General features: G+C 46.9%; 1 protein-coding gene across 5 annotated transcripts in view; it reads left to right on the forward strand.

Moving 5' to 3' along the window:
- CLCN3 (Cl-/H+ antiporter 3) overlaps positions 1-25,588 on the forward strand; it is an 846,805-nt gene that overhangs the window by 561,223 nt on the left and 259,994 nt on the right. For all 5 annotated transcript variants that reach the window (XM_085641816.1, XM_085641819.1, XM_085641817.1 and 2 more), the window contains one exon: positions 2,076-2,175. In XM_085641816.1, coding sequence (XP_085497942.1) covers positions 2,076-2,175 — 100 coding nt within the window. The remainder of the gene's footprint in view (positions 1-2,075; positions 2,176-25,588) is intronic.

A 25,588-nucleotide genomic window follows, 5' to 3' on the forward strand; every position in this document is an offset into this window, starting at 1 on the left:
AACGCGTTTTCCCCATGCATTTTCCATAGGACCTTTAGTCGAAGGTACAGCCCGAACGGCTGAACAGAATTACTTGAAATTTGGCAGAGAGGTAGTCCTCAGGTCAGGGAAGTGCCTTTTGCATATATGGAGTTAATCTGTTAAGTAGTTCCTGAGAAAATTGCATTGAAAAGCACATACATATCTACAGCCGTGCATCGTGCGTGCATGGTGCGCGCACCCTAACGTGCGCGAGCGTAATTCTGATTGGTGGTTACATGTCAGTCAACGTTCGAATCGGTCGAAATCAGGAAGTGTCGGCCGCCATTTTGTTTGTTGTGGATGCGAGAGTGAAAAAGAGAGGTGGCGAACGTGAAAAGGGGGCAGGGTAGAGAGTTCCTGACCCCCTAGCCTTTGTCAGGGGGTCCCTAAAGGACCCCGAAGGGTGAAAAAACTTTTTTTTTTTTTTTTAAATCGCGGGGTGCGCGAGCGGTGAAAAACCATGAAAATAAAATAAATAATTAAACAAAAATTAGCATTTAAAAAACCGTACAAATTCACTTAAAAAACCATAGGTTTCACGCACGTTATAGTTAGGAATTAGCATTTAAAAAACCTTGCAAATTCACTTAAAAAACCATAGGTTTCACACATGTTATAGTTAGGTGGACATTTCACTCGTAAAAAACCAATGAAATTCCCCCGTTATAGTTACGTTAGATAACTATAACTGGACCGCCACTCTATCACAAGGATGATTCCAGTGATGTCATGAGTGATGCCACTGACCATGTCATGAGTGATGAAATATTTGACGTCATGAGCACTGGATTGCGGGCGTGCGAGTTCTAGTTATCTGACCTAACTATAACGGGGAAATTTCATTGGTTTTTTACGAGTGAACTGTCCACCTAACTATAACGTGTGAAACCTATGGTTTTTTAAGTGAATTTTTCACTGCTTATGACTTTGATGAGTATACACCTGGAAGAGAACTAGGATTACAGGTAAGTAACTTATCCTTCCTCTAATATATGATAATGAGAACTCACCAAACCATAACGAAATGAAGCAAATCGGAAATGTATTATTTAACAGTGCTATACAGAGCTTATGCACCCAAAACTTGTTTCAGTACTCTTTACCCAACAAACAGATGTATTTAACTAAGGAAAGACAATGTGCTGTATCTGGCCTGAAAATACTATACAAGTGGAAGGTGAACATAACCAGGGGGCAAAGGGAGTGGTTTGAGTAGTCTGGTGCATGGCACCAAGGAGATTATCTCGAGTGCAGTTTGAACAAGTAGATCTTTAAGCCCTTCATGCAGGATAAGCATGTCAGGTCACTTTCTCAGTTCTGTTAAGAGGGTGTTCCGATGGTTCTGGCTGACCATCAAAGGTTTGCTTCAAAGCCTGTGACGATCTGCATTTGGGCTTAGGGTTTTCGCGTTTTAATGAACTTTGCTTCTTGAAGCTCTCACCCCCTGATATGGTAAACTGACAGGTTAACGCGGTTTGTTTTGGTGAATTGGTGCATACACCCGGCAGTTTTTTAAAAAAAATCTAATCCTTGCTTTGTAAGATAATCAGTGAAGAATGGAGTGATGCAGATAGCCTTGAGAGGAGCTAGAGTGTAGCTGAGGAGATCAACGGGGATGGCAATAGCGCAGGCAATTCTTGAGATGAGTAAGGCATGGGTAGCTGCTTTCAATTTATTTTTTGTAATGAGGTGTTCTATTATACTTAGAAAAATAAGTTACTAATTTCTCATTTGGACATTGTGTGCATGCATGAAATAGTAGAAATGGTCTGGAGTGAAACCCAGTGGTTTTTCCACTTTGGATAATAATACTTCTAGATACTCTGTACACCTAATGTTTAATATGAGGGTAACTAATAACACAAGTCTGACTTTTAGCATTTAGGAAATATAATGATGTGCCTAATTCATCTTTTCAAAGAATAAATTATTCATTGACTGTCAAGATCCTTCTCTTGTGTAGGGTTACTGTTCTTTGAGTTCAAATGTTGACTGTGGTGAGTGTTCTAAGTAAAGCAGACTATAATTTCGTGAATGTATTCTTCTAATTCCAGATTAACAGTAAGAAGAAAGAATCCGCCTGGGAGTTAACAAAAGGATTCTATGATGCATGGTCTGGGTGGCTGGTAGTCACACTAACCGGATTAGCATCAGGTAAGAAAAGTAAAGACCGCTTTTCTCTGCAGATGGAGCCATTCTGCCCTTGTTGTATAACAGCTTTCATTTGATTTGCATAACACTTGTTGCATGAACTGAATTGCTCAAAACATAATGTGCTTGCAGCCACCACTTAGCATACCTTTTGCTTTTTTACAGAAAGTTTTTTTAACTTGTTTATTGAGGTCAAGTATAGAGCGTGCACCTAGCCCCTGGGGTCAGTGGAGCAGCTTACACAGGAAGTCGATACGTAGTACCCTACAAGATTCTGTAACAGCGGCCAGCCAGATGGAACAAAGGACATCCTCGTATGACCACCCTAAAAAGGCCAGTTGGGGAATATCGTTAATGTACAAATGGAGGGCATTCTTCTATGATGCAGGTGGCATGAGTTTCCTCATACTTCTTTAACCCATATATTCCTTTACATTTTATCTACACATTTGGTGAGATTAGGTTTCAGCCAGATTGAGTTTATATTGGGATACCATTCCCTGTTTTGTGAAGGTGTGTCTGAAGTGTGTTATAGACCATGTCATTTATTCAGTATTTAATTGTTATACAGGACAAAAACAAACTCTGTATAGAACATAATTTAATTTGTTTAATTTGGTATTAATGTTTGTCTGTCCCACGTAAAGTAAATCATGTTTAATAAATCTAAACCGCTCACATTATGGTACTCAGAGGACATGGTCCATTGAATGAAAAACTGATTCCTTCATGCTAACTTAATGATTTCATAGCTTCCTGAGCCCAGTCACTTGGGCTAACTGCTACCAGTGCGATGAAGAGTAGCAGGCAGTGTGAGAGTGTTGTGTGCTTGCCAAACATATAAGACCAAAGGCTGATTGAGTTACAGCAATGCAGGCAGAGCGGGCCAGGGATTGCGTGTCCCCCTGTTGAGGGGTTTGGAAGGTGCAGGTGGTGTACACGAATGAATAACACCATCGAATGGCCACCAAGGACATCTTTAAAGATTTGATAAATTGAATACCATAAATATTGTATCCTCTAAATGGGGTTTGTTGTCTTGTATGCGTAGAGCAGAACAAGTAGAAAGTAAAAGTACAAATATAACATTGTAGCAAGATATAACGTGGGATACCAGGAGCACTGCTGGTTGAACATTTCCAAAACCAACAGCACACTTAATAATAAATGGTGGCAAGTGGTCGAGAAGGTTGTTTCCAATGCACGTGGTGGAGACGGATCTGCCATCTATAACATACTAGAATGCAAATGGATAGACATTATGGACTCCATTGCTTAAGGACTAAATGAATATGAAGGATGGGGAAGATTGCACAGCACTTCCCCAAGTGGCGAATGCTCATTGATTATGTATTGTCAACATTCGCCACTCCAGCACAAATACGTGGGCCAACCAAGATGCAAAAAGCACTCTTATTTTGAAACATAGGGCAGCTGCTACTCTAAAAATTGCAAGCAAGACCAACTCACATCCACTTTCCCCTCACCTTGAAGTCTGGAGGGCCGAAGCTGTGGCTGCTGCTACATATGGAGCAGAACTTTGAGGCCATGGCAGTCTAAACAGCTTGGAAATAGCCGAGAACAAATTCCTGAGAGCAGGCCTCAAACTACCCCAAAGTTCTCCATAAGTCTTCCAACAAGATCTAGGAATACGGTCTATTGCTTCTGTAATCCGCTTGATACCAATTCTCTATTGGTGTCAAGTATGGTCTACCTCTACATTGGTGCAGTATAGGGATGGGTCTAAGCAATGCTTTGAATAGGTCTCAGTGTGGGATGAAAATTGAGTGGTTGACTTACGTAAACCAGTTTTTTTTTTGCTAGGGGTGTGCAAGAGTATTGGCGTGGTCCAAGCACTGTAACTTCCAATGCCATAAAAAAGCAAAAGCATGCCTATTGGGAGTATGAGGAGGCTAAATGATGAAATCCGAAACGCATGGAGCACTTGATCATAAACTTCCTTAAGTTTAAGCCCCTTCCCGTGTTTGAGAATTATATAGATGAGATAGACCCTCCATTCACTAAAGCTCTTTATGTAAGATTTAGGTTCGGTTCACTTCCTTCTGCTGTATTTACAGCTAAATGGAAAGGTGACCAAAGAGGCAGTAAATTGTGTCCTGCAAGTGGTTGTGGTGAAGAAACGTCTGATCATCTATTGTTCTTTTGGCCCATCTACTGCAAACAGTGGAAACACTGGATAGTTCCCTTATGTCGCTACATAGGTGTCCGCCAGTATAAGATAGCCACGAGGATCTGCAGAGCAGACACGTCTCCTGTCATAGTTTCCTCTTGAGCGTATCTGACCTATTCAGCGTAAAATTCTCACCATCCCTGCTCCAGACTCCCTTACCAATCCTTTTTTTTTATTTATCATTATTCCGACATATACAGTCAATGTTGTCGTAACAGTTGTTCCTGCTGAAATACGTTAACAGTTCTACTCATATGACACTATCATATATATTTGTACACAGAAATAAAACGGAGAAAAATACAAAGTTTCAATATATGACCATCACATGTTAATCTTTGTTCTAGACACATCATCCAGTAGCAAGCAAATCTCCCACCACCTAATGAACATTATGCAATGGTAACCGTGCAAACATCCATGCAGTCTATTCAACCCACGCCTGTCGGAACTATGCCATCGGGAGTTCGGGTAGGGGCCCTATGGTCCAAGTTCTGTAAATACGTCTTGAGTGGGCCCCAGATATCTTTTGGTCGGGACTTGGGTGGAAGTAGTGTGGCACATAGTTCGCAATTTGTGTTGCAAAAAGTGAGACTGGCAAGCCACGCATTCTTAGTAGGAATTAGTTTACTGCCCCATCGAAGTGCTATCTTGCGTTTAGTTAAAAGCAGCGCAATAGCAATACATTTCCGTAATATCTTGGGCATGTTCTAGACGCGTCCCCAACCTCCGGGAAGAGGGCTATTTCCATCTGTGTCATTCACGATGGTGTTTCAAAGACGGATACCCAAAACTCCACTATCTTGGGGCAGGTCCATGCCAAATGGGGGAAGTCAGCATAAGGGCTGTTACATTTCCTACAGTTGTGAGGCCGGGAAGGATCAATGGAGTTTGGCAGGGGTCATGTATGCCCTCCATAAGTATTTAAAGTGTATCAATTTATGCCTGCTATTGAGGGAGATTCCCCTAGTTTGTGCAGAGCAGAAGGCCCATTGGTCATCGAGGATAGGATGCCCTAAGTCCAACTCCCAAGCAGCCCGAATCTTAGTATCGTGGCATGGAATCAGAGTCATGATAGCCCTGTATAATTTCGATATCAATCCAGCCACATCGGTGTTTGCTATAACAAGGGACAGAGGTCCGAAGGATTGCTGCTCAAGCAGGTATTCCGGTATTTTAGCATGCAGCACCCTGCGTACAGTAGTAAAAATAAACCGGTCCTTAAAGGTCAGTCTCATCACCCTACTAGCATTGTCAAATGTATGCCCACCCGGGAACAGGTCGCCAAACTTCACCATGGAATGGGATTTAAGTACCTGCAACACCAAGTTCTCTTCTGTAATAGGGAAACGCGTCTGCCAAAACGTTTCCAGTTTGAAGGCATAACCCGTGCTGTCAAGTGTGGAATAAATCCTGTTGTAAACCCCAGCATATGTCGGGCTCATTTGTAGGTACGAGTGAGCATTGGACTTTATGTGAAGCCAGTATTGCTGACACTGGCCACCGGCATGCCCTCATGTTCAGGTGCAACGCACATTCAGCAAGAAACTTTGGACTTTATATATGTGTATATATATATATATATATATATATATATATGTGTGTGTATATATATATATATATATATATATATATATATATATATATATATATATATATATATATATATATATATATATATATATATATATATATATATATATATATATATATATATATATATATATATATATATATATAGCCATCCAGTCGCTGTTGTGCCATTTAAGGCGTCTATGGCGCTGACATTTACCTCCTCAAGCCATACCATAGCGATCTCATCTAAATAGGCCCTGCAATCGTCCTCATCTCGCTGTGCGCACATTGTGTAATATCGCCAAAACTCATCCCTAATCTCAGCTGTGTCTGCGTGAATCTGTCCGTCAGTAGAACGAAGAGATGCAATGGAAGTCTTCCCCACACAAGGTCGCAACAACTGCGCTAGTGTGCGTCCCAGCCTGTCCCCCTCTCCGTACTGCCTGACAGTGACATACTTCCCCAGGAAGTTTGCTTCGCTATCCGCCGCCTCCCTGAATTCTGCCAGCAGCAACAGGCAATTGGCCTGCGTGGTCTGGTCTTAGTGCTTTAGTTGGTCTGCATCCAATGCTTTCAGATGGTCCTCCAAGCGAGCAAGTGTGCCCCTCAATGATTTTAGTATCTCGGAGTGTTTCGCAATACATTCCCTCCTTATGTACGCCTTAAATGCCTCCCGAACAGTTGCCCACATGCTGACAGAGCCCACATTGAGATCAAAATAAGCCACTATGGACTCTCGAATTTCAGCCGAGAATACCGCGTCGTTTAAGGCTTGACCCGGGAACCTCCACTGCCGTTGAATACCCTCTGGCCTGGGAACCCGGATATGCATACTGACCGGTGAGTGATCGGAGTACGTTCTAGGCTGATGGGTCATAGTGCAAAACCAAGGAGCCATGGTATGGGATACAAGCAAAAAGTCCAGTCGTGTCCAAGTGTCGTGGGGAGCTGAATAGTGAGTGTAAGCAGTCGTTGGGGCTAGGCATGCGCCTTTTCCCCAGAAACCTTAAAGCATGTGTTGTAAATAGAGTACAATAGGGCCAGAGCTCACAATTTGAACCATCATGGATAGGAAAATCTGAAAAGAAAACATAAAAACAAATGTACTTTGATACTTATCAATTTACGCCGTGGAAAAGTCCTTCAACTCGCTGAAAACAATTCCATACTGGAGCCAGAGTTCGGCATCGAGGGAGATCGATCTGGCATGGGCGAATTTCTCAGCGTTGGAGCGGAGTCTAAGAAAATCTTGGGCCTCAGCTGAAATTTAAAAAAATCTTGGACCTGACATTGATGTCAACTCTCAGTCGAGCTGGGTACAGCATGCCATATTTGAGACCGGCCTTGCGTAACATGGATTTAACCGTTGCAAATTTACGGCAGGCCTCCTGGACCAACGATGCAAAGTCCGGATACAAAGAAATGGAAGAACCCTGCCAGTCCAGCGATCTGGGTTCTCGTGCCATCTACAATGCAGTGTCCCTGTCTTTAAAGTTCAGAAGTCATGCCAAGATGGGGTGAGGTGGAAATCCTGTGTTGGTTTGGGTCGGGGACCAAGGGTTCTATGCGCCCTTTCCACCACAAAAGTGGCAGTGAAGGACTCCCTTCCAAATAAGCCAACTAGTAGGCCTTCAACAAACTCATCCAACCGACTCGTGTTTGTAGACTCTGGCACGCCTATGATTCGAACGTTGTTGCGTCGTCCCCTGGCTTCAAGGTCTTCGTTCTTCATGGCAACATTCTTTAGTAGACCTTCCATCCTCTCTAACCGTTTTCGTTGCTTGGGCTGCGCGATCTTCCAAGTCATAGATCCTACCCTCCGCAGTGTCCAGTCTTTTGTCGTGCTAGTCCAATCGTGCCCCCATTCTGTCAAGGCATTTGTTGGGGGTGTCGAAGCGAGAGACTAATGCACGGAAAGACGCCATAAGTTCTGCCAAGAGCGCTTTATTTGCCTGCACGTTGGTCTGAGGTGGGGCAGTAGTCTGATAGCCACCTTCCGCCGTCGTAGCGTGTGTCGAATCCACACCACCATCAGTCTTTTCAAAGGTGAGTTTCCGCTGCTTCGGGTCCCCCTTGCCCATGGCCTTGGATTAGAGTCACAAGGGAATGTGTCACAACAGCCGTGGTGCCATGTAATCTATTCGGCTCACACTTGCCAAATCTGGTAATAGTCCGTGAGGATGAAAGCATGCTCCCCAATGCACCACCACGCAGACTTCAAGCAGGGCCCCCAACGAGGTCTTCTGGCCTGTATGTAGCAAGGCTACCATGCCTCTCCCGCGGTTCTGCCAAGATCCGACCGCAGCCGGGATTTCACCGTGAGAGGGGCCGGCCCACAACCATTCATCTCAGGAGCGCAAGTAGGCCCACAGTGATCACAGGCTCATCGAGCACCCCCAAGTCGTGTCTTGATGTAATGTACTAGCGGGGGAGGGGGATGCGCTGTGGCCAGCAAGACGTGGAGAGAGAGCATCCATCAGCAGGGCCACCGGCATCAGATGCACCCTTAATATGGAACTAGGTGCGCTGCAGGCTGTAGAAATACAAACGCGGGCTTACCCACTGTCATCCAGGTAGTCCGCTGAACAGGAGCACCATGCAGAGTCTACAGCAGCAGGGGGCCAACGCGACTCCTGTGTGATTCCCGCTGCCACCAGCCGCAACCAGCATGGGCGCCCGCCGAGTCCATATATATTAATTCTTTATGAATTGTTTTTCCTTTTTTAATCGAAGGTGTATTTGTATTGATGTACTGTTACTTTTAGGGTCAATGACCGAAATAAAGTATGAAATTGAAGTATTATCAATCAGTGTTGTCTTGATTACGAAAAGTATCATTATTCTAATAAGTAATTTTCTGCATTGTTTTCTACTACCTTGTCTTTTAGGGTATAATTAGAATTGTTGCATTTTATCCCCTTCTAAATATTCTTTTTTGACTATGGACTACATTGGACTTCAGTGCCCTTATGTAGCACGGGCCAATGGCTGCTCTGAATCTATATGTTTTCCTGTTTGGCTTTTGCATGTTCATGTGCACATATGATTTTGATTCAGTTTTCTAAGCTTTAAATTACGATTTTTGGGATGGCTTTGCATCCATAGCCTCCGCGTGCATGCTATTTCGTGCCCTGCAGCTGCTTTATTTAGTTGGAAAAATCATGTGCTATGCAGTATGTGCCGCTTTTTTCCAGTTGAGGGCATTTCTGGCCTAGTTTCTTTGTTACATTTTGAGCTGATTTAAGTACACATTTATTTTTTTCCTTTCGCTTTAGTAATTGTATTGGGAGTATTTTTGACCCAATCGGTCCTCCAGAATTGGTAAGCCATGGTGATGTCTTTTCTGCTGCAAGAAATTTCACGTTCACCCATTGCAGTGATAGGGCATCATGCATCACTATTTTTCTCTATATTGTTGTAGTTTACAGAATCGTGGGTATTACTTGCCCCTCTCTGATTTGATGTGAGATAAATAACTTAATTATGATTAATATATGTCACCTCTGAGTGTGTGCTTGACCCTACCCAAAGCTAGACTTTTTTACCTAATCCCCATAATGTTTCTACACCAAATTCCACTTTTGTTCTTTGTCTTGTTGATTTGAAATCATATCATCATACAAACATTTGTTATGCCTCAGTCCAGTGATGGTATTATTTAAATAAGGATACCTTGATTACAACCCCCAATGACCTTTATCTTTCTTTCTAGTTTTTATTGCATTAGTATCACAAAGATGGAGGTTGAATCTTATTTTGTCCTGATTGAGCCCCTTTTTTTAGGTCTCGCCTAGGCAGCGCACATGCGTTGCCCTAGGAGGGCCTTTAGCCGCCGGTCTTCACTTTTCAAGCACTGCACTAGTGCTTGTGGCGGCATCCAACATGTGGGAGCGAGCAGTGGCGCACCACAAGCACGAGTGCAGTGCTTGAAAACTAAAGACTGCGCGCGCACGCACCACTCCCGGGCTTTCCGATCCTGCCTATGCGCTGTTTCAATGCTCATTACCCTCCCTTTGCTCTCCGGCGCTGATGGGGCAAATCCACTGTTGTTTGCAATTGTTCGAACTACAGGTGTGTCCGTGTTATTTATACCCTATCTGGGTATAGTATATGTGGGGTGATGCAGGACTTAACTTTGCTGCAGCGGCTACTATGTTTCCCACCTTCGTGCCTGGCCCTGGAGGGCTGCGCGGCATTGCAGTATGTTCAGTACCCGCAGTATGCTGGAGCGGGCATTGCGATACCTCGCAATGCCTCCGGTTGGCCTTGGTTCTCTCCAGCCGCCTCCCACACTAGTTTACTTCTGCGCACCGACCGGTTGTTTACTCCAGCTCGGGCCCCCGGGTCACTCGCTGCTTTCCTAGGCTAGTATGTCTGCACGAGCGTGACCACCTGCTAGCCTCTCTCAACTCGGCTGTACGTTGTTCCGGGGTCTGCTCGCTTCTCTCCGTAGGCCTCTTCTGCCGCCCCCGCTAGTTCATTTCTGCTCACCACTTGGCTTTTCACTGCGGTTCGGGCCCCAGATGTCACCCATCGCTTTCCCTGGTTGGTGCGTTTTCACTAATGTGGCTGGTGCTTGTCTCTCCCACCTTGCCCGTTCGTCACTCAGGGGCCCGCTCGCTTCTCTGCGCAGGCCTCTGCTGGTTTCTGGTGTTTGTGCTTGATGTTGCACCCAGACTTGGAAATTTCGTGTTCCCTGGTTAGCTGTGGCTATTACCACACCTCCTAGTCTGTTGTGGGGAGTTTTACATACAACATGCCCCAGGTTTATTTTGGATATTCCTTCTTTGATTTGACAGTATTGTTATTATTGAACTGCTTTTTATACACTGTGCACTTAGAGGACGAAAATGGAATATTGCAATCATCCCTTTGTTCAAATGCGCCTGTAGCAGTCAACAGACTGTTACCCAATCTGAGTTGACTTTGTACATTATATATTGCTTAAATCACAGCTCTCGTGCACTGCACCATCATCTATTTGTTTTTTGGAGCACAATGTGTTAAAATCACTATTAATTGATTATATGTTGGACTTTGCCTATTGTTACCCAGAAGTGATTATTTGAAGAGGATTGATTCAGACTCTCTGCGCTTTGTAAAAGTTTTTTTTTTTTGCCTAACAATTCTAAAAGAACCATTGTTTTACATGTGGAACACTACAGTATATTCTTGCTTGATAGTGAAAGTTGTATGTGAAGTTCTGGTATTCTTGTTGGTGTAGTATTGCTGGATTATCATTACATACACAGAAGATATACATTTATTGTGGCAGTGGTTTTCCTCCGACCTTCCGCAAGTCACCATTGTACACAGCTTGTCTATTGTTTCTTTGTTGTGTCATGAACATAAACAGTTACAGATACTAATTAATTTGAATGCTACTGTATATAGTCTGTTATGTTCGCTGGATTTGTAAAGCGCAACAGATAACCAGAAGCGGTCTTAACAGCGCTAATTGGCGGTAGTAACAGAATATGTAAAACGAGCTGGAACATTATCTGAAAAGATGGGCTTTTTAATGTTTTCTGAAGCTTAGTAGATTGTTGTTGGACCCAAGTTGTTCATGAATCCATAGTTTGGCAGCGAGGTATCCAAACGCGCGACCTCCTCCTATCACCCTTTTGATTTTGGGCACTGCCACTAGGGAGAGATTATTTGTCTGAATGAATTAAATATGGCTATTAGAGTTTTCCTGTATTTAGCGAGCAATTTGAAAGCTGTCTCAGTTCACTGCTTGCCAAATTAAAGTTTATTGGTCTATTCTGCGTCGAAAAAGTGGTTACAAACCAAAATAGATGGTGATTTATAATGTAGGTCAGAAGTAATGTTGAGACCGCAACACGGCGCTTAATCTGCGGCGCTTACATGGGGTGCTCGCGCGTGTTCCATTTGTGCGGGAGCCGGCCATCTTGGCGTCCTTGGACGCCACCATGGCGTTTGATACGCTCGAATGGCCATATATCTGGGCGATGCTGGCGAAGTTTGGGTTCGGCCCGGGTTTCGTCAGCTGGGTCAAATTGCTCTATTCGGGCCCGTTGGCGCAGGTGGTGGTGAATGGGCGAGTATCGGCCCCGTTCGCGCTGGGGCGGGGCACGCGACAGGGTTGTCCCCTGTCGCCTCTCCTGTTCGCCCTGGCCATGGAGCCCCTGGCGGAGTGGCTGCGGTGGCACCCTTCTATCCGTGGTCTCCGCTGGACCCCCGAGCATGAGGACCGCGTGTCCCTCTATGCTGACGATATCCTTTTGTATCTCGCCTCCCCGCGCAAATCACTGATCGTCCTGGTTGATGTTTTGCGCTCCTTCGGTCGCAACTCAGGCCTGGTCATCAACTGGGCGAAATCCTGTGTCTATGTGCTTTCCGGGGAGGCTCCGGTCCTGCCACGGGACTGTCCGATCCAGATTGCCTCCCAGGGTTTCCGGTACCTGGGTATATATATCACTCTTGACCCGGAGGCCCGCTATGAGCGGAACTTGCTGCCCCCCCTCCAGCGTTTGAGGGAGGACGTGGTGCGCTGGCGGCGTTTGCCGCTCTCGCCGCTCGGCCGAGCGGCCTTATTTAAAATGATGTCCCTGCCGCGCTTCCTCTACGCCCTCCAGAATACCATGGACTTGGTCCCGGCACGCTACTTTCGCGAGGTGGAGGGCCTCCAGCGGCGCCTGTTCTGGGACGGGAGGCCGCGCATTGCTCTGGCTAAATTGACGCTCCCGTGGTACGATGGAGGGGTCGCCCTCCCGGACATCAAACGGTATTACTGGGCCTCCCAACTAGCTGCAATTAATCATGGCCTTTACGGGCCCGCCTTGAACCCGGCATTTGAGATGGACAGGATGCTTCTGCCCGGTGGCGATTATAATCGAGCGCTCTACTCTGGCGCGCCCGACTCCCGTTTGACGGGACCGACGCGTGTCATGGTGCGTGTCTGGCACGCGGCTAATGCAGCTATGGGGTGGAAGGACCGTTTGACCCGAGCGTCTCCGCTGTATGCATCTGAGAGGTTGGGCTCCCTGTGGATGTCGAAGGGCTTCGAGAAGTGGGACACGATCGGAATCAGCACGGTGGGAGATCTCTGGACGAGGGGGGGATTCAAAACTTTTGAGACGCTGCAGGCGGAGTTTCAGCTGCAGGGCAGTGAGTACTTTCGGTACCTACAGGTCCGCCATGCGCTGGGCTCCGTCTTCCCGGATGTCGCATCCATTCCGGAGTCTTCCCCCCTGGAGGACAGAGTGCTAGATGGCCATGTCCCGGACAGCACGATCTCCCTCATATACAAAAAATTGATCAACGATAGATCGTGCCTGCTGACTAGTCTCCGCGCGGCTTGGGTCGCCGACGGGCTGGAGCTGGACGACGAGGATTGGATTTCTGCGGTGGCCTCTCCGAAAGAGGTGGCCATCCCGGCTCGCCTTCGTTTCGTCCAGCTCAAGATCCTTCACCGGGTCTACGTGACGGGGCCAAGGCTTCTACGTATGGGTTTTGCCGGTGATGGAATGTGTAAGCGTGGCTGTGGTGCGTTGGCGACTTTCATGCATATACTGTGGGAGTGCCCGAAGGTGGAGCGATTCTGGCGTGGTGTGCATGAGGTTCTACGAGTGGTTACGCGTGTCGCGCTGCTGCCTGAAGCGAGGAGATGCTTGCTGAATGTCTGGGAACCTAACGATTATTCGGTCCCCCAGACGCGGTGGGTGACTCTGGGATACATGATAGCTAAGCGTGATATTGCTCAATTGTGGGGATCCCAGAGGCCCCCTGCGGTGTCGGCCTGGAAGGAGCATATGGATTGGTGTATGTTTCGTGAAAAGGTGGTGTATGTGGCGAGGGGTAAGCCTGGGGCGTGGATGAAACTCTGGGGCCCCTGGAACGCCTACCGCGGGGGTATTTGTGAGCCGCCACTGCTACCGGCTGCCTCGCCTGCTCCGTCTCCCTAGATGGCCCCCTCCCTCGGCCGCGGGCGCGCGGTCCCCCAGTCCCTGATCTACTCCCGTCCCCCTCTTCAGAGTTTTGCTGCTGTTTGGATCCCCCACTTATGGAGCACGTGTTGTCACTTTGGATCGCGGGTTGCCTTGCGGTTGTGGTTTGTTGATGTTGTTTTGTTTTAAGAAAATGGAACCGTATTGTGGGCATGGAGCTATGTGGCCTACACCATTGACTACCCCTGTTTTCCTACTGTGCACCGCTGAGAGACTTTTTGCTGTATGTATGTAATATGCTTCTGCTGCTCTAGCGGCCGGCCGTGTGGTTGTAGGCCCATACCTGTAACTTTTATAAACTGTAATAAACGGTTTCAAAAAAAAAAAAAAAAAAAAAAAAAAAGAAGTAATGTTGAGGAGCTTTGATAATGAGCTGCCTAGTGTTTTTCTTTTGACCATATTTTAAATTCTCGTCAGTTCCCCATTTATTTTCACCACTATTTCTGTTGTTTGTTGACTCCATCTGCTCTAGTCCTCTCTCCGCTTGGCATCTAGCTATGTCAATAACATAGGGTGATGCAATTGGAGGCGAGCTGTATTCACATCACTTGTCCCATGTTTATATTTATAGAACCGGTTCATATTCCATCACTTTGCAATTACGTTTTTTTAAAGTTGAGCATTCTGACTGTCAAGATCAAGATTGACTGACTGATCAAGAAAAAAGCCTTTGTCAAAATTGAAATGTGGGAATGCTATACAAGTGGTATATCAAGTAATGCTTCTGGATGGATTTCTTCCCACTGGAAGTTGACGTTCCTTGATTTTCAGGAGCTATCCACTTTTCATTTGCTCTGCTTGTTTGTTTCATTACTGTGACATTTTCTAATATTTTTTTATGCATTTTAAATTATAACCTTTTGTAACGTGAATATATTACAATAGCTTTATATATTCTCTATAATGCTACAGTTTTGTAGTAGATAACTTTCCAGAGAAAGAACATTGTAGACCAAATGGGAAAGAGGTCTTATCAGAATCTCCATCTCATACTAGTCTGAGAATGGCAACCTTAGTTGGTGCTGTACAAAAATGTATTCGTCTCTCATCACCTTCAACTTTGATATTAAAGATACTTGTAGCACTTAAAATTAACAGATACATTGTCCTATTAAAAAAATGTACTTGCATTCCCATCAAAAAAGAAAAAGACTGTTTCTTATCACTTATACCAGAGGGTTTGCAGTATTTCTTAAAAAAAGGGCATAGAAACCATCCGTAGCCATGATATATTTCGGAACACAGTCCACCCTTGATCACTGCTTAATGTGAGCCCACAGTTGGGAAAGGTGTGTGCAGTAGACACCCACACAACACATCCAGACTTGCGTTCGGTCAATTGAAATAAATTCCATGTGACATCAGTGTAGAGCAGTGCCATTCTCGGACCACAAACAGCGTGGTGAACATTTTTATTTTCTGTAAACAGATTTTTGAGTTTTGTAGACATAAAAACATCTTACATAGCTTGTTATGATTCTATAAAGTCCATCTGACAACTTAATACAGTTAAACATAGTAATTGCAGGATAATCAGTCGCTTTCCATTGTTCGTCCCACCCATGAGCTCTTTGTCCTGTACCGCATCACAATGTGTTCTATTGGTCATAATGCTCCGCAGTGTTCTACTTCTCAATTAATACCCAACAACTATCCCCCCTCCCCATCTCCTGCAAACACCCACCCTTCCCTCCCCCCAGGCATGTCGCTGAGCTATCAACTCTTCCGTGTATAGGTGTTGTTCAGTTGAACAGTGCACTGCATATTCTATTCCATTGGGCGCGCCTTATTGTTAAGATTGGGTATGCTGTCCAGCGTGTTGATGAGTTCTAGCATGTGGTCAGCTCTCAGGGTCGTCTGAGTCTTCCTGAGGTCAGACTCCTGCAGTCAGGTCTTCCCCATCAGGGTTGTCATTATCATCGTCTGTCGGGGTGTTTCAATAAGTCTACTAATGCCACCCATGCCCTTGCTGTCTCCAACGTCTTATCGTTCCCAGTCCTTTGGGCCATTTGCAATCGGAAGGTTCCTTCACATTCCGCCCACTTCACTAGCTCCCTCATCCATCTTACCACGCTAGGGCCATTTTTCGCCTTCCATTGGCTAGTAAGTTCCCTTTTAGCTAGCACCAACCCCAAGTCTATGAACTTGTTTATGACCTTATTCTTGGCAGTGTGAGGAAACCAGTGTAATAAGCAATATCCTGGTGTCAGTGCTATTTCTCTCTCCGTCGTGGTCGCCAATGTGGTTGTCACCCCTCTCTAAAATTCCTCCAGTTGTGGGCAATCCCAGAACATATGTAAAAACCCCGCACCCTCCAAATTATACCTCGGGCAGGCGGTCAGGGCTCCAAAATATTCATTAATCTTACTCGGGGTAAGGTACGCCCTAAGTAAGAAATGAAAGTTAATCAACTGGAATCATGCGTTCCTAGTGCTCTTCCTGGCCCTTTCTACAAGTGCTTCCCACGGCTTCTCATCAATGGTTTCTCCTAAATCCTCCTCCCATCAGAGACGGAGGGTCGTTAGGGGTCGGCGTATCTCCTGCATGAGGTTTTTATAGAGGCAAGTGACCGCCTTAAAGTTCCAGCAGCCTGCGGCGTCACTATGGGGGTGCAGGGGTTGCGGACCGCACCGGGTGACACCCTCACATGGGGTGACACCAACAGGGCCGGTGTGCGCCTAGCAACCTAACCTTTCAGGAGGAGGAGGTGCCTGTGCGCAGCGCGCACTGTCTCCTCTCCTTTCTTTTATTTGCTTCCCTGTGAAATGGATCCAAAAAAGAAAATCACTTTTGTCAGAAATCAATGTCGTATTTTTCTGATATTTAATTCCAAAGTGCAGCATCTGGAATAAAAGTTTAAAAATATGAAAAATAAATAACTAATTAAAGTAAGACAGAGTGGTAGCAAACCGGCCAGATTTATTTTATTCACACCCAAACACATTAGCGCCACTTTTACAGAGTTTGCCAGTGAAGCGCTATTTTTGTTGTCTTGGCTATGTTTTCCCTGGGCTTGGAACTAGTGCACCAATCCTGGAGGCACTGCAATGTGAGGATTGAAAAACAAAATTTGTACTGCTGCTCTGTATCTAGGGATGTTGTCTTTTTTTTACCATACTGCTTACGTTTTGTAAGGATATAAGCAATGGCCATTGAAATGGGTCCATTCAGGGCCCTGCTGTCATGTCCTTAACTTTTCAGGCAAAAGCACTCACTGATTTCTGAACAGTGAGTGTAAAAGCGTTAAGGTAACCATGTTGTTCCTGCTTACATTTCACATGGTTTGCAAAATTTTGCACTCCCTATGATTGTTTGCTTTTTCCAGGATGCTGTCACTTTTTTTTGTAGGCCACATATTGCTCTTTCCCAGTGCGTAATTTAAATTGAGCCGCATCCAGGTGTTTATAGCCGGCAACAATTGGGTTGTAGTTGAAGGCAGTCTGAGTTTTTCTCAGTGGGGCAGTATGGTGTTAAGTGGGGGAGAGGATGTGGCACAATGGCCAGAGCTGCTGAATTTGGAACAGGGAACCAGGTTCAGCCTTAATAACCAGTCCGCCAGACCACTCTCCTGAGAGAGCACTATCTCATGCTAGACCTTAGAAGGCTTCGCAAGCCATTAGAAGCCCTGGTGTCGTAGCACCAGCAGGTGGACCCTAGCATGACAAGTGTAGGTTAACCTTCAAGGCTTGTCCACCACTATTCATACTGAAGTTCACCTCCAGTCTTGCGGGCAGGCCTATGAAGCAGTACACCCTAGAACAACAGTGACCCTGTCACTGAGATCACAGGGCCCGTGAGAAGGGCCAGCTCTAGGGCGGTGCAACCGGTGTGACCGCACCAGGTGCTGACTTTAGGTGGAGGCATCATTTTTGCAAGTATATTATGGTTCTAAAAGCACTTGCTGCCTCCTTCTGGCCTCCAGTAATTTTTGGTAACAATAAAAATGTCATGATGACTCTGATGATTAATGTTCTTCCTAGAGAGAGATCGGAATTTTGTCTAATGGAAGATTTGACTCATGGAAAAGTAGCTCAGAGGGTTAATGTACCTGCTGCAAAGAACATGTACCATGCAGATCACAAAGTGCACATCATGTAAATAGGCCAGTGGGCTACTGCTTTTGTCAGAGAGATCCTTTTGTTACTTGCAGTTTATAAGTTAAAATCCTAACATAGAACAGTGAGCTATTAACTGTCATCTCCTCCGCAGCAACACAAGTCACATTTTTTATTAACTTTTGATACGTTTCAGCTACAAACAATTTATTAGTTTAAATGGTCAGATCATGCTGCAGATCTTGCATTATGAGTCAAATATGGCAGAGCCATTATTATTTAGAAAACATTTGCAAACTAGGATTTTTAGCCATTCATGTTTGAACTGCTGATTTGGAAACGGTAGAAGTGCTGATGACAGAAACTCCATGGCTCGGAGACAAATGGCTTGTGCTTCCACATTTTACCGTATTTGGGGACATTCTGTGATTAGAAGCATATCCCACTTTGTGAATACATTTTACTGTCAACTCATTATAACCTTAAATAATCATGTGTATCCATTGGTTGATAAAACTGGGCAGTGAAACCAAACAAATACAAAAAATTGGGATGTTTGTGCATCCTAGCCACGCCTCTGGCTCTGCCCACTGATCCAATCCTTGGGTTATTCCCGCCCTCTGATTCTCCGCCCAGAGTTCCCCTACTTTTTTTCCCCCCACTTCGACCACTGATATATCGTGTTGCTGGATAGTGGGAACACCACACCAGTAAAAAGTACCATACATTTGATATTATAAATTCCAATAAACTGTTGACTAGCAGGTAGCCCACTGTACAACATGATTGAGTCAAACAGGCACATTTTGTAAATATAGGACCTACATTTACAAACCTTACTAAGGATTCTGTATGGTCCCGTTATTTGCTAACTGTGTCCACTGGCGGACTCGGAGCGGAGGAGGTCCATACGGTAAGTCGTGAGGGGGTGACACCAACCCTAGTGACGCCACTGGCAGCAGCTATCACTATTATTGACATGTTGTGGAGGTCTGGGGTTCTACTATCCCCTCTTGCCAATGCTTACGGATAGCTGCTGTCAGGGCGGCATGAAGGAGGAAATCCCCTCTTTGGAGGTCGTAGCGCTCCCAAAGGTCCTTAAAAGGGAGCAAGATGGTTTCCTCATACAAATCCCCTATAGTGGAGATCCCTGCCTCTTTCCACAGCTGTAGTCTATGCCAGCCCCCCCCCCATTGGGTAGTGCCTCACATACTTCTAATGGGATATCTGACGTATATGGGGATCGTATCTGCGCTCGTCTAAGTGACCGATCCCTCATAGGCAGACGCAGTAGCACCAGGGACATGAGCCGCAGGCTCGGGTCTGGACCTCCAAGGTTCTCTATATTTTTGAGCCGCCCTGCCATCCATTTCATGAGCCTCTGTAACTGTGTTGCATGATAATAGGCCTCGAAATCTTGACAGCGCAAACCCTCCCTCCGCCCTGGGTCTCATCATAGTGGCAAGTGCTACTCTCCACCTTCCAGTGCCCCACAGGAACCCTGTAATTAGTGTATTGAGTTGAGCAAATATTCTGTGCGGGATATAGAGTGAAAGTGACCCGAAATAGTAAAGAAGTCTGGGCAGCGTTACCATTTTTAATAATGTCACCCTGCCCGCTACAGACAGTGGGAGGGTCCCCCAGAACTCAAAATTTCTTTCGGTGCTGCGTATTGCACGCCCTATATTACCCTCTAATAGATAATAAGGTCATGGTATATTGGAGTACCCAAATAGGGCAGACAACTGTTTTCCCAATACACGCCCTCCGTTGCTGTTGCCTGTACGAGGATGTTGGAAAAAGGCACAATTTGGTCCAATTTACTCTAAACCCTGCGACTCTTCCCAGTACAGCCAGCAAATCCTTGGCTCCTCGTAGGGCTTCTCCCGAGTTAGCCAGGAACATTAGTATGTCATCCGCATATAACGCTATATATTGGATTTGTCCCTTCACCTCCAGTCCTTGATAATATGGCCTGATCTAGCATGCACAGCCCTAGGTTCCATTGCCAGTGCAAACAACCGGGGCGACAGCGGGCAGCCCTGCCTCGTTCCTCTGCTCACCATACAGGCATCTGATATCAACCCTCCCGTCCTAACTCTGGCAGTAGAATGTTTATATAAGATCGCCGTCCATTCTACGAAGCGTTCCCCCATTCCAAACGCCCTCAGGACTCTAAAAAGATACGGCCACTCGAGGCTATCAAAAGCTTTCTCGATGTCGACTGTAAAAATACATGCCTCCTCCTTACAATAGGTGTTCGCTTCTAAAATTCGTAGTAGCCTACGTATATTCATCGCTGTGTTCCTGGTTGGGATAAATCCTGCCTGATCTATATTGATTAGTGTTGGCATGTAAACCAGCAGTCGGCTGGCCAATATACGGCTTAATATCTTATAGTCTAAATTAAGCAGGGCGAGGGGACGATATGCAGTCCGGTCCCAGGCCGGTTTGCCAGATTTTAAAAGTGGAATGATTACCGCCTCTCTCATAGAGGCAGGTAGATAGCCCTCTCGCTTTGCCCTGTTGTACAGCGCCACTAATTGTGGACCTAAGGTGTCAACATATGTTGATTAAAACTCTATGGGTAGCCCATCCGTCCCCGGGGACTTATTTCTTGCCATATGCTTGATGGCGCCACATACCTCCCCGATCTCAACGTCTCTACCTAGTGCTGCCACTGCCTCCTCATCAACTTTAGGCAGTTCCACGACTGTCAATAAGCCCAACTCGTCTGCGACTGCAGGGCCAAGCTTACTCTGATATAGGGAAGTGTAAAACTCCCAAAACTGGTCATTGATATCTTGTTGACCATAGTAGACCTCGTCCTTCTGTCCTCTCAGCTCAAGTATCGATGTCCCTTTGTGCGCTGGGTTTGGCCAGCCAGGCCAACAATGCCCCAGATTTATCTCGCTCAGCATGAGCCTGGGTAATATAGGCCTTATAGTCAAAATAGCGCAGCTTTTCTACTTGCGTTGCCAACATCTCTCGAGCCGCGAGAAGGTCGTCCTGCCTATCTACCTGCTCCGGCCTCTCCTTCTCAATCTCCCAGAGCTGGTGCTCCGTGTTCTGCACGTCCTGAATAAGAACCTTCCGTACACCTACCACTTCTGCTATACATTGGCCTCGTATAACCGTTTTAAAGGCGTCCCTTTCAATGAGTGGACTTATCGCTGTAGCGGCATTAACTAAAAAGTAATCTTCAATAGCGGATCCTATTGTGGTCCGAAACACTGGATCTTCCAATGTGTCTGGCATCTGACGCCAGCTAGGTATTTTAGGCCTAATGCGTATCCAATCTAATGACACCAGTAACTGGATATGATCAGATATCGTTCTAGCTAAGTATTCACTTATTCTGACCCCTCCGTGTCTATCTGGGGAGCATAGAATCGAGTCTAATCGAACATGTAACTTGTGTAAAGCAGAGTAATAGGAATAGTCCTTTTCCTCTGGGTGCTGAGCTCTCCCACGTATCTGTCAACCCCCAGTGTTGTTGCGAATCACGTCTGACCTCTGCAAGTCTGTGTGTGGGAGCATCTGGAAGTGGTGGGTGGGATCGGTCCAGGTCAACATCAGTAATACAGTTAAAATCGCCCCCTAGCAGTACTGATCCTGTTAATACTGACGCTAGAGTCCTTGAAAGTTGCGCTAAGAATGCAGGTTGGTCTATTTTAGGGGCGTAAAGGCTCCCTATCACTATATCCCTTCCGTCTAAGCGCCCCGAGACCACCACATACCTGCCCCCGGATCGATTATTTGTCTAGTACACTGAAAAGGGAATCCTGCTCGCACCCAGATCAAAGTTCCCCTAGCATAAGCCGAGTATGTAGTATAAAACACCTGCCCTGTAATGCAATCCCTTCATTTTGCGTCAAGTGAGTTTCCTGCAAGAGGGCGACTTGTATTCCTCTCCTAACCAAATATGTATGTATTTTATGACATCGTACCATACTGTGCATCCCCTTAACGTTCAAGGATATACATTTAAGACCTATGGCGGGTCCCATCGTGCTGACTGTCAGTCCGTTATCTATCTCTCTCACAGCGACATGCCTGGACCCCAACAAAAACCCCTCAACAATAAGAACTCCCCCCTCCCCAGGACAGGTACAAACCAAGTAGTTCCCATCCAAACTAAAGCGTGTGAACAACTCTTCACAGAAAGTGGGAGGGGGCGTAGGCTGACCTTGCCGGATCCAGAGCCCCCCCAGAACATCCCCCATCCCGCAATGTAGGTGGTAGCCCCAATTTCAAAATCAATACCATCCAGTTGCAGTTATCAGTCGGCAGTCATATCAAAAGTCAATTCTCAATGCCATAAAGCACAGTTTCAAACGACCTGATGTGCGAGCTTCAGACTATGTCGTCCGCTGTTTGAGGAGTGACGTCTGGTAGTTCAGTCTCAGAGTCTCCGTTCTTGCTTCCTGGATGCGAGCTTTCAGATCTGTCCTTGCCATGTTCTCTGGTGGTCGAGTTCAGGCTCGCGCCCCCATGACTAATCTCTGTAACTGCCTGCAAGGCTTTATGCCGCTTCTGTTTGCTTTGGGGGAGGGTGCTCTTGGAGAATGCGGAGGAGTTGTCGTAGTCCGTCGTGTTAGGTCCGGTGACAAAGAACACGTTCCGGTCCTCTGCCGGGTCTCCAGCCACTGCCTTGCTTCCTGCGGGGTAGTAGAGAAATGTGTCTGAGTTACCAATCACCCGAAGATGTGCCAGAAATAGCATAGCATATGGAATCTGCAGTTGGCGCAGTTTCCGCTTGATGGTCAAGAAGGGAGCGCGTTGGCGTTGTACTTCTCTGGTGAAGTCCGGGAATATCATCACTTTAGCATTTCCAATCTGCAAGTTCTGTTTCTCTCGAGTTTGCCGCAGAATGTGGTCCCGGTCCCGGTAGTGAAGCAGCCGCACCACCAGCGGTCGAGGAGGAGCTCCAGGTTGGGGTGCTCTAGATGGGACCCTGTGTGCTCCTTCAAGCGCATAGGAGGAGAGACCATCCGGGGCTACCTCAGTTCTAAGCCATGTCTCCAGGAAGTGTACAGCGCCGGTCCCTTCCTCCCGTTCTGGGACCTCCACTATGCGTAAGGTATTTCTGCGGGAGCACCCTTCACTGTCCTCCGCTCTCATTTCCAGCACCTTGACCTTGGTTTCTACAGTTTTCAGAGTGCGCTGTAATGTGTAAACTGCTTCCGGGATCTCCTCCAAGTTTTTCTCGTTCAGTTTCACTTACTGTGAGCTTGCGGTGGTCATCTTTTAGCAAGTTGAGATCTGCCCCAATGGAGTCTATTTTTGTCTCCAGAACTTCTCTGGAGGAGGTGATGGCTTCCATAATGTCTGCCAGGGTGGGTCCCTCTGGTGTATCATCTTGGCGCCTCTCTGGCGTCTCGTCATCTGAATGGCGCCCTGCTTCTTCCGCGTTTAAAACCGCAAACCCCTTCTTCTTAAACACTCTCCCCATGTTAACGGCTTGCGTACGTCCGTGGAGTGTTTCAGGACAGTGTCAACCAGTTGCTTAGATCACTGGTGACAGGTTCAGCAGCAAAGTAGACTAGAGCTCAGGATTTGACTACAGGAAGTTGCAGCGTCTATCTGCCAGGCCCTCTGCAGTATATACAGAACGCCGGGGTACTATGTATTTATGTAGGTCAGCAAACAGTACTTAGTAAGAATTTGTGTGGTAGCGCTTCAGTCCCACGTTCCTGCCATGTACGTTCAGGAGAGAATTCTGGGCCCCGGGGTGTTCAGCGTGGTTACCCCCTCTCTTCTATGCGCTCCCATCCAGATCACAGATGTAGGGAAATATCTCTGTTTTCCCACAGTTGCTCCTCTGCATCAGTGGAGCCCAGGGGCGCAGCAGTGTGCTCCAGCTAGTTTGTGCCTTGTATGGGCTTTCAACTCAGTCCTGGCCTAATTTAGTGGGGTCTCTCCCACGCGCCCCCAGCTGCTCTCAGCTCTGTGGGCTCCTGCCCAATTTCCCTCTCGTAGCAGGGCCGCCTCTGTCAACTTCCTCCCTCCTAGCGCCGCATCACAGCACACAAGTCATGCGCTCCAACACTTCCCCAGCAGTCAGTATGCACGGTCCCATCTGCAGCCAACACCTCCTCTCAGTGCTGGTCTTAGGCTGTCTCTCACCTGCACTATCGTTAGGATGCAGTACCGCAGCCATGTTGTGGCTGGACCGCAGCAACACGCTGTACCCAGGCGCAGAGAAGCGCACTCTCCAGCCTACACCCATAGGGCTGCTATACTCTGTGTTCTCTGCCTCGAGCGTGTTCGTTTCATCCGCCAGGTAGCCTGTACAGTTAGTCCTGGTTCCTCGTGTCGGGACTCGGCGGCGGCCGTCGTCTCAGATCCCTGCTGACATCTTGGGCGCTCCGCACCCGGGACACCTGCGAGAGAGAAACGGCGTTTGCAGCGCCGTAGAGGTTCTCCCGACCAGTGGTCGAAGTGGGGAAAAAAAAAGTAGGGGAACTGTGGGCGGAGAATCAGAGGGCGGGAATAACCCGATAATGGAGTCAGTGGGTGGAGTTAGAGGTGTGGCCAGGATTGGCAAAACATCCCAATCTTTAGTATTTGTTTGTCATTTCACTGACCAGTTACAGCTTATTATTATTATGAAATCTGTTTATTGGCATTTTAGGTTTAAACAAGTTACATGATACAGCTTAAGATCTGGATGACTAACATTTGAAATAGACCCAGTGGTACATCTCCAGTTGTGCATACATTTATGAATGGGATCGGGCTCTACGCCCCCTCTCTAAAGGAGAATAATATTTCGGGCCTCTCAGCTGAAACCATTAACACAACATCCCCTTCGCTAACTTGTCGCTGAGGGACCTCACCTGGGCAAGCCGCTAGTATTTCGCCCGCTCATCCCCTCCATGCTCCCATCAACAGTGAACTAATCATAAGGAAATGGGGCAGAACAACAAGTGCCCCGACAAAACAACAGCAGCAGATTCCGGCCTTCGCTTTAGCATCCCCTTATTATGTCCCCTGCTCCGACCCCTCCCGCCATCTCCGTGCTCCCATGTTCAGGTTGTTTGATCGACATCTCTAATCCCCCGTGTCCCGCCCAGGCAGCCAAGCCCTCAGTGTGACACTTCATGCCCCATCCCGACTGTCGCCCCTCCCCTCAGCAAGGGCACCCCCATCGCGCTCCCCGCAGAGCCCCATGGTGACCCCGTCTAGTCACGTCATGGCCTGTATGAGTGTCTCCCATTGACTCGCTATTGGTGTCCGTCTGAGGCCTAGTGTTTCCTCCCGCAATAGGGCCGTGCTCTCCGCCCTTGTCCACACCAGTAGCGAACCCCGCCATGCTCGCGCATGTGGAGGTTCCGCTGCCTTCCAGCGCTTGGTGAGCAATCGCTTCGCCACCACCAGTCCCAGGTCGAGAAACCTAGATTCGACCTTCATGGAGGGAGTTCTGTGAAAAAGGTGCAGCAAGTAGACCGGCCACTCAAACGGGAATTGACGGCCCGTACATGTACTGAGCGTCCATGAACCGCCCGCCAGTACGAATCCAGCGCGGGGCAGCTCCACAACATGTGGACCAGTCCAGCATCCAGTTCCCCGCAGCGAGGACAGCCTGCGTCTGCGCGATGGAAATACCGGTTGACAGAGTT

Source organism: Triturus cristatus, chromosome 2_2 (assembly GCF_964204655.1).
Source record: "Triturus cristatus chromosome 2_2, aTriCri1.1, whole genome shotgun sequence".
Lineage (NCBI taxonomy): Eukaryota > Metazoa > Chordata > Amphibia > Caudata > Salamandridae > Triturus > Triturus cristatus.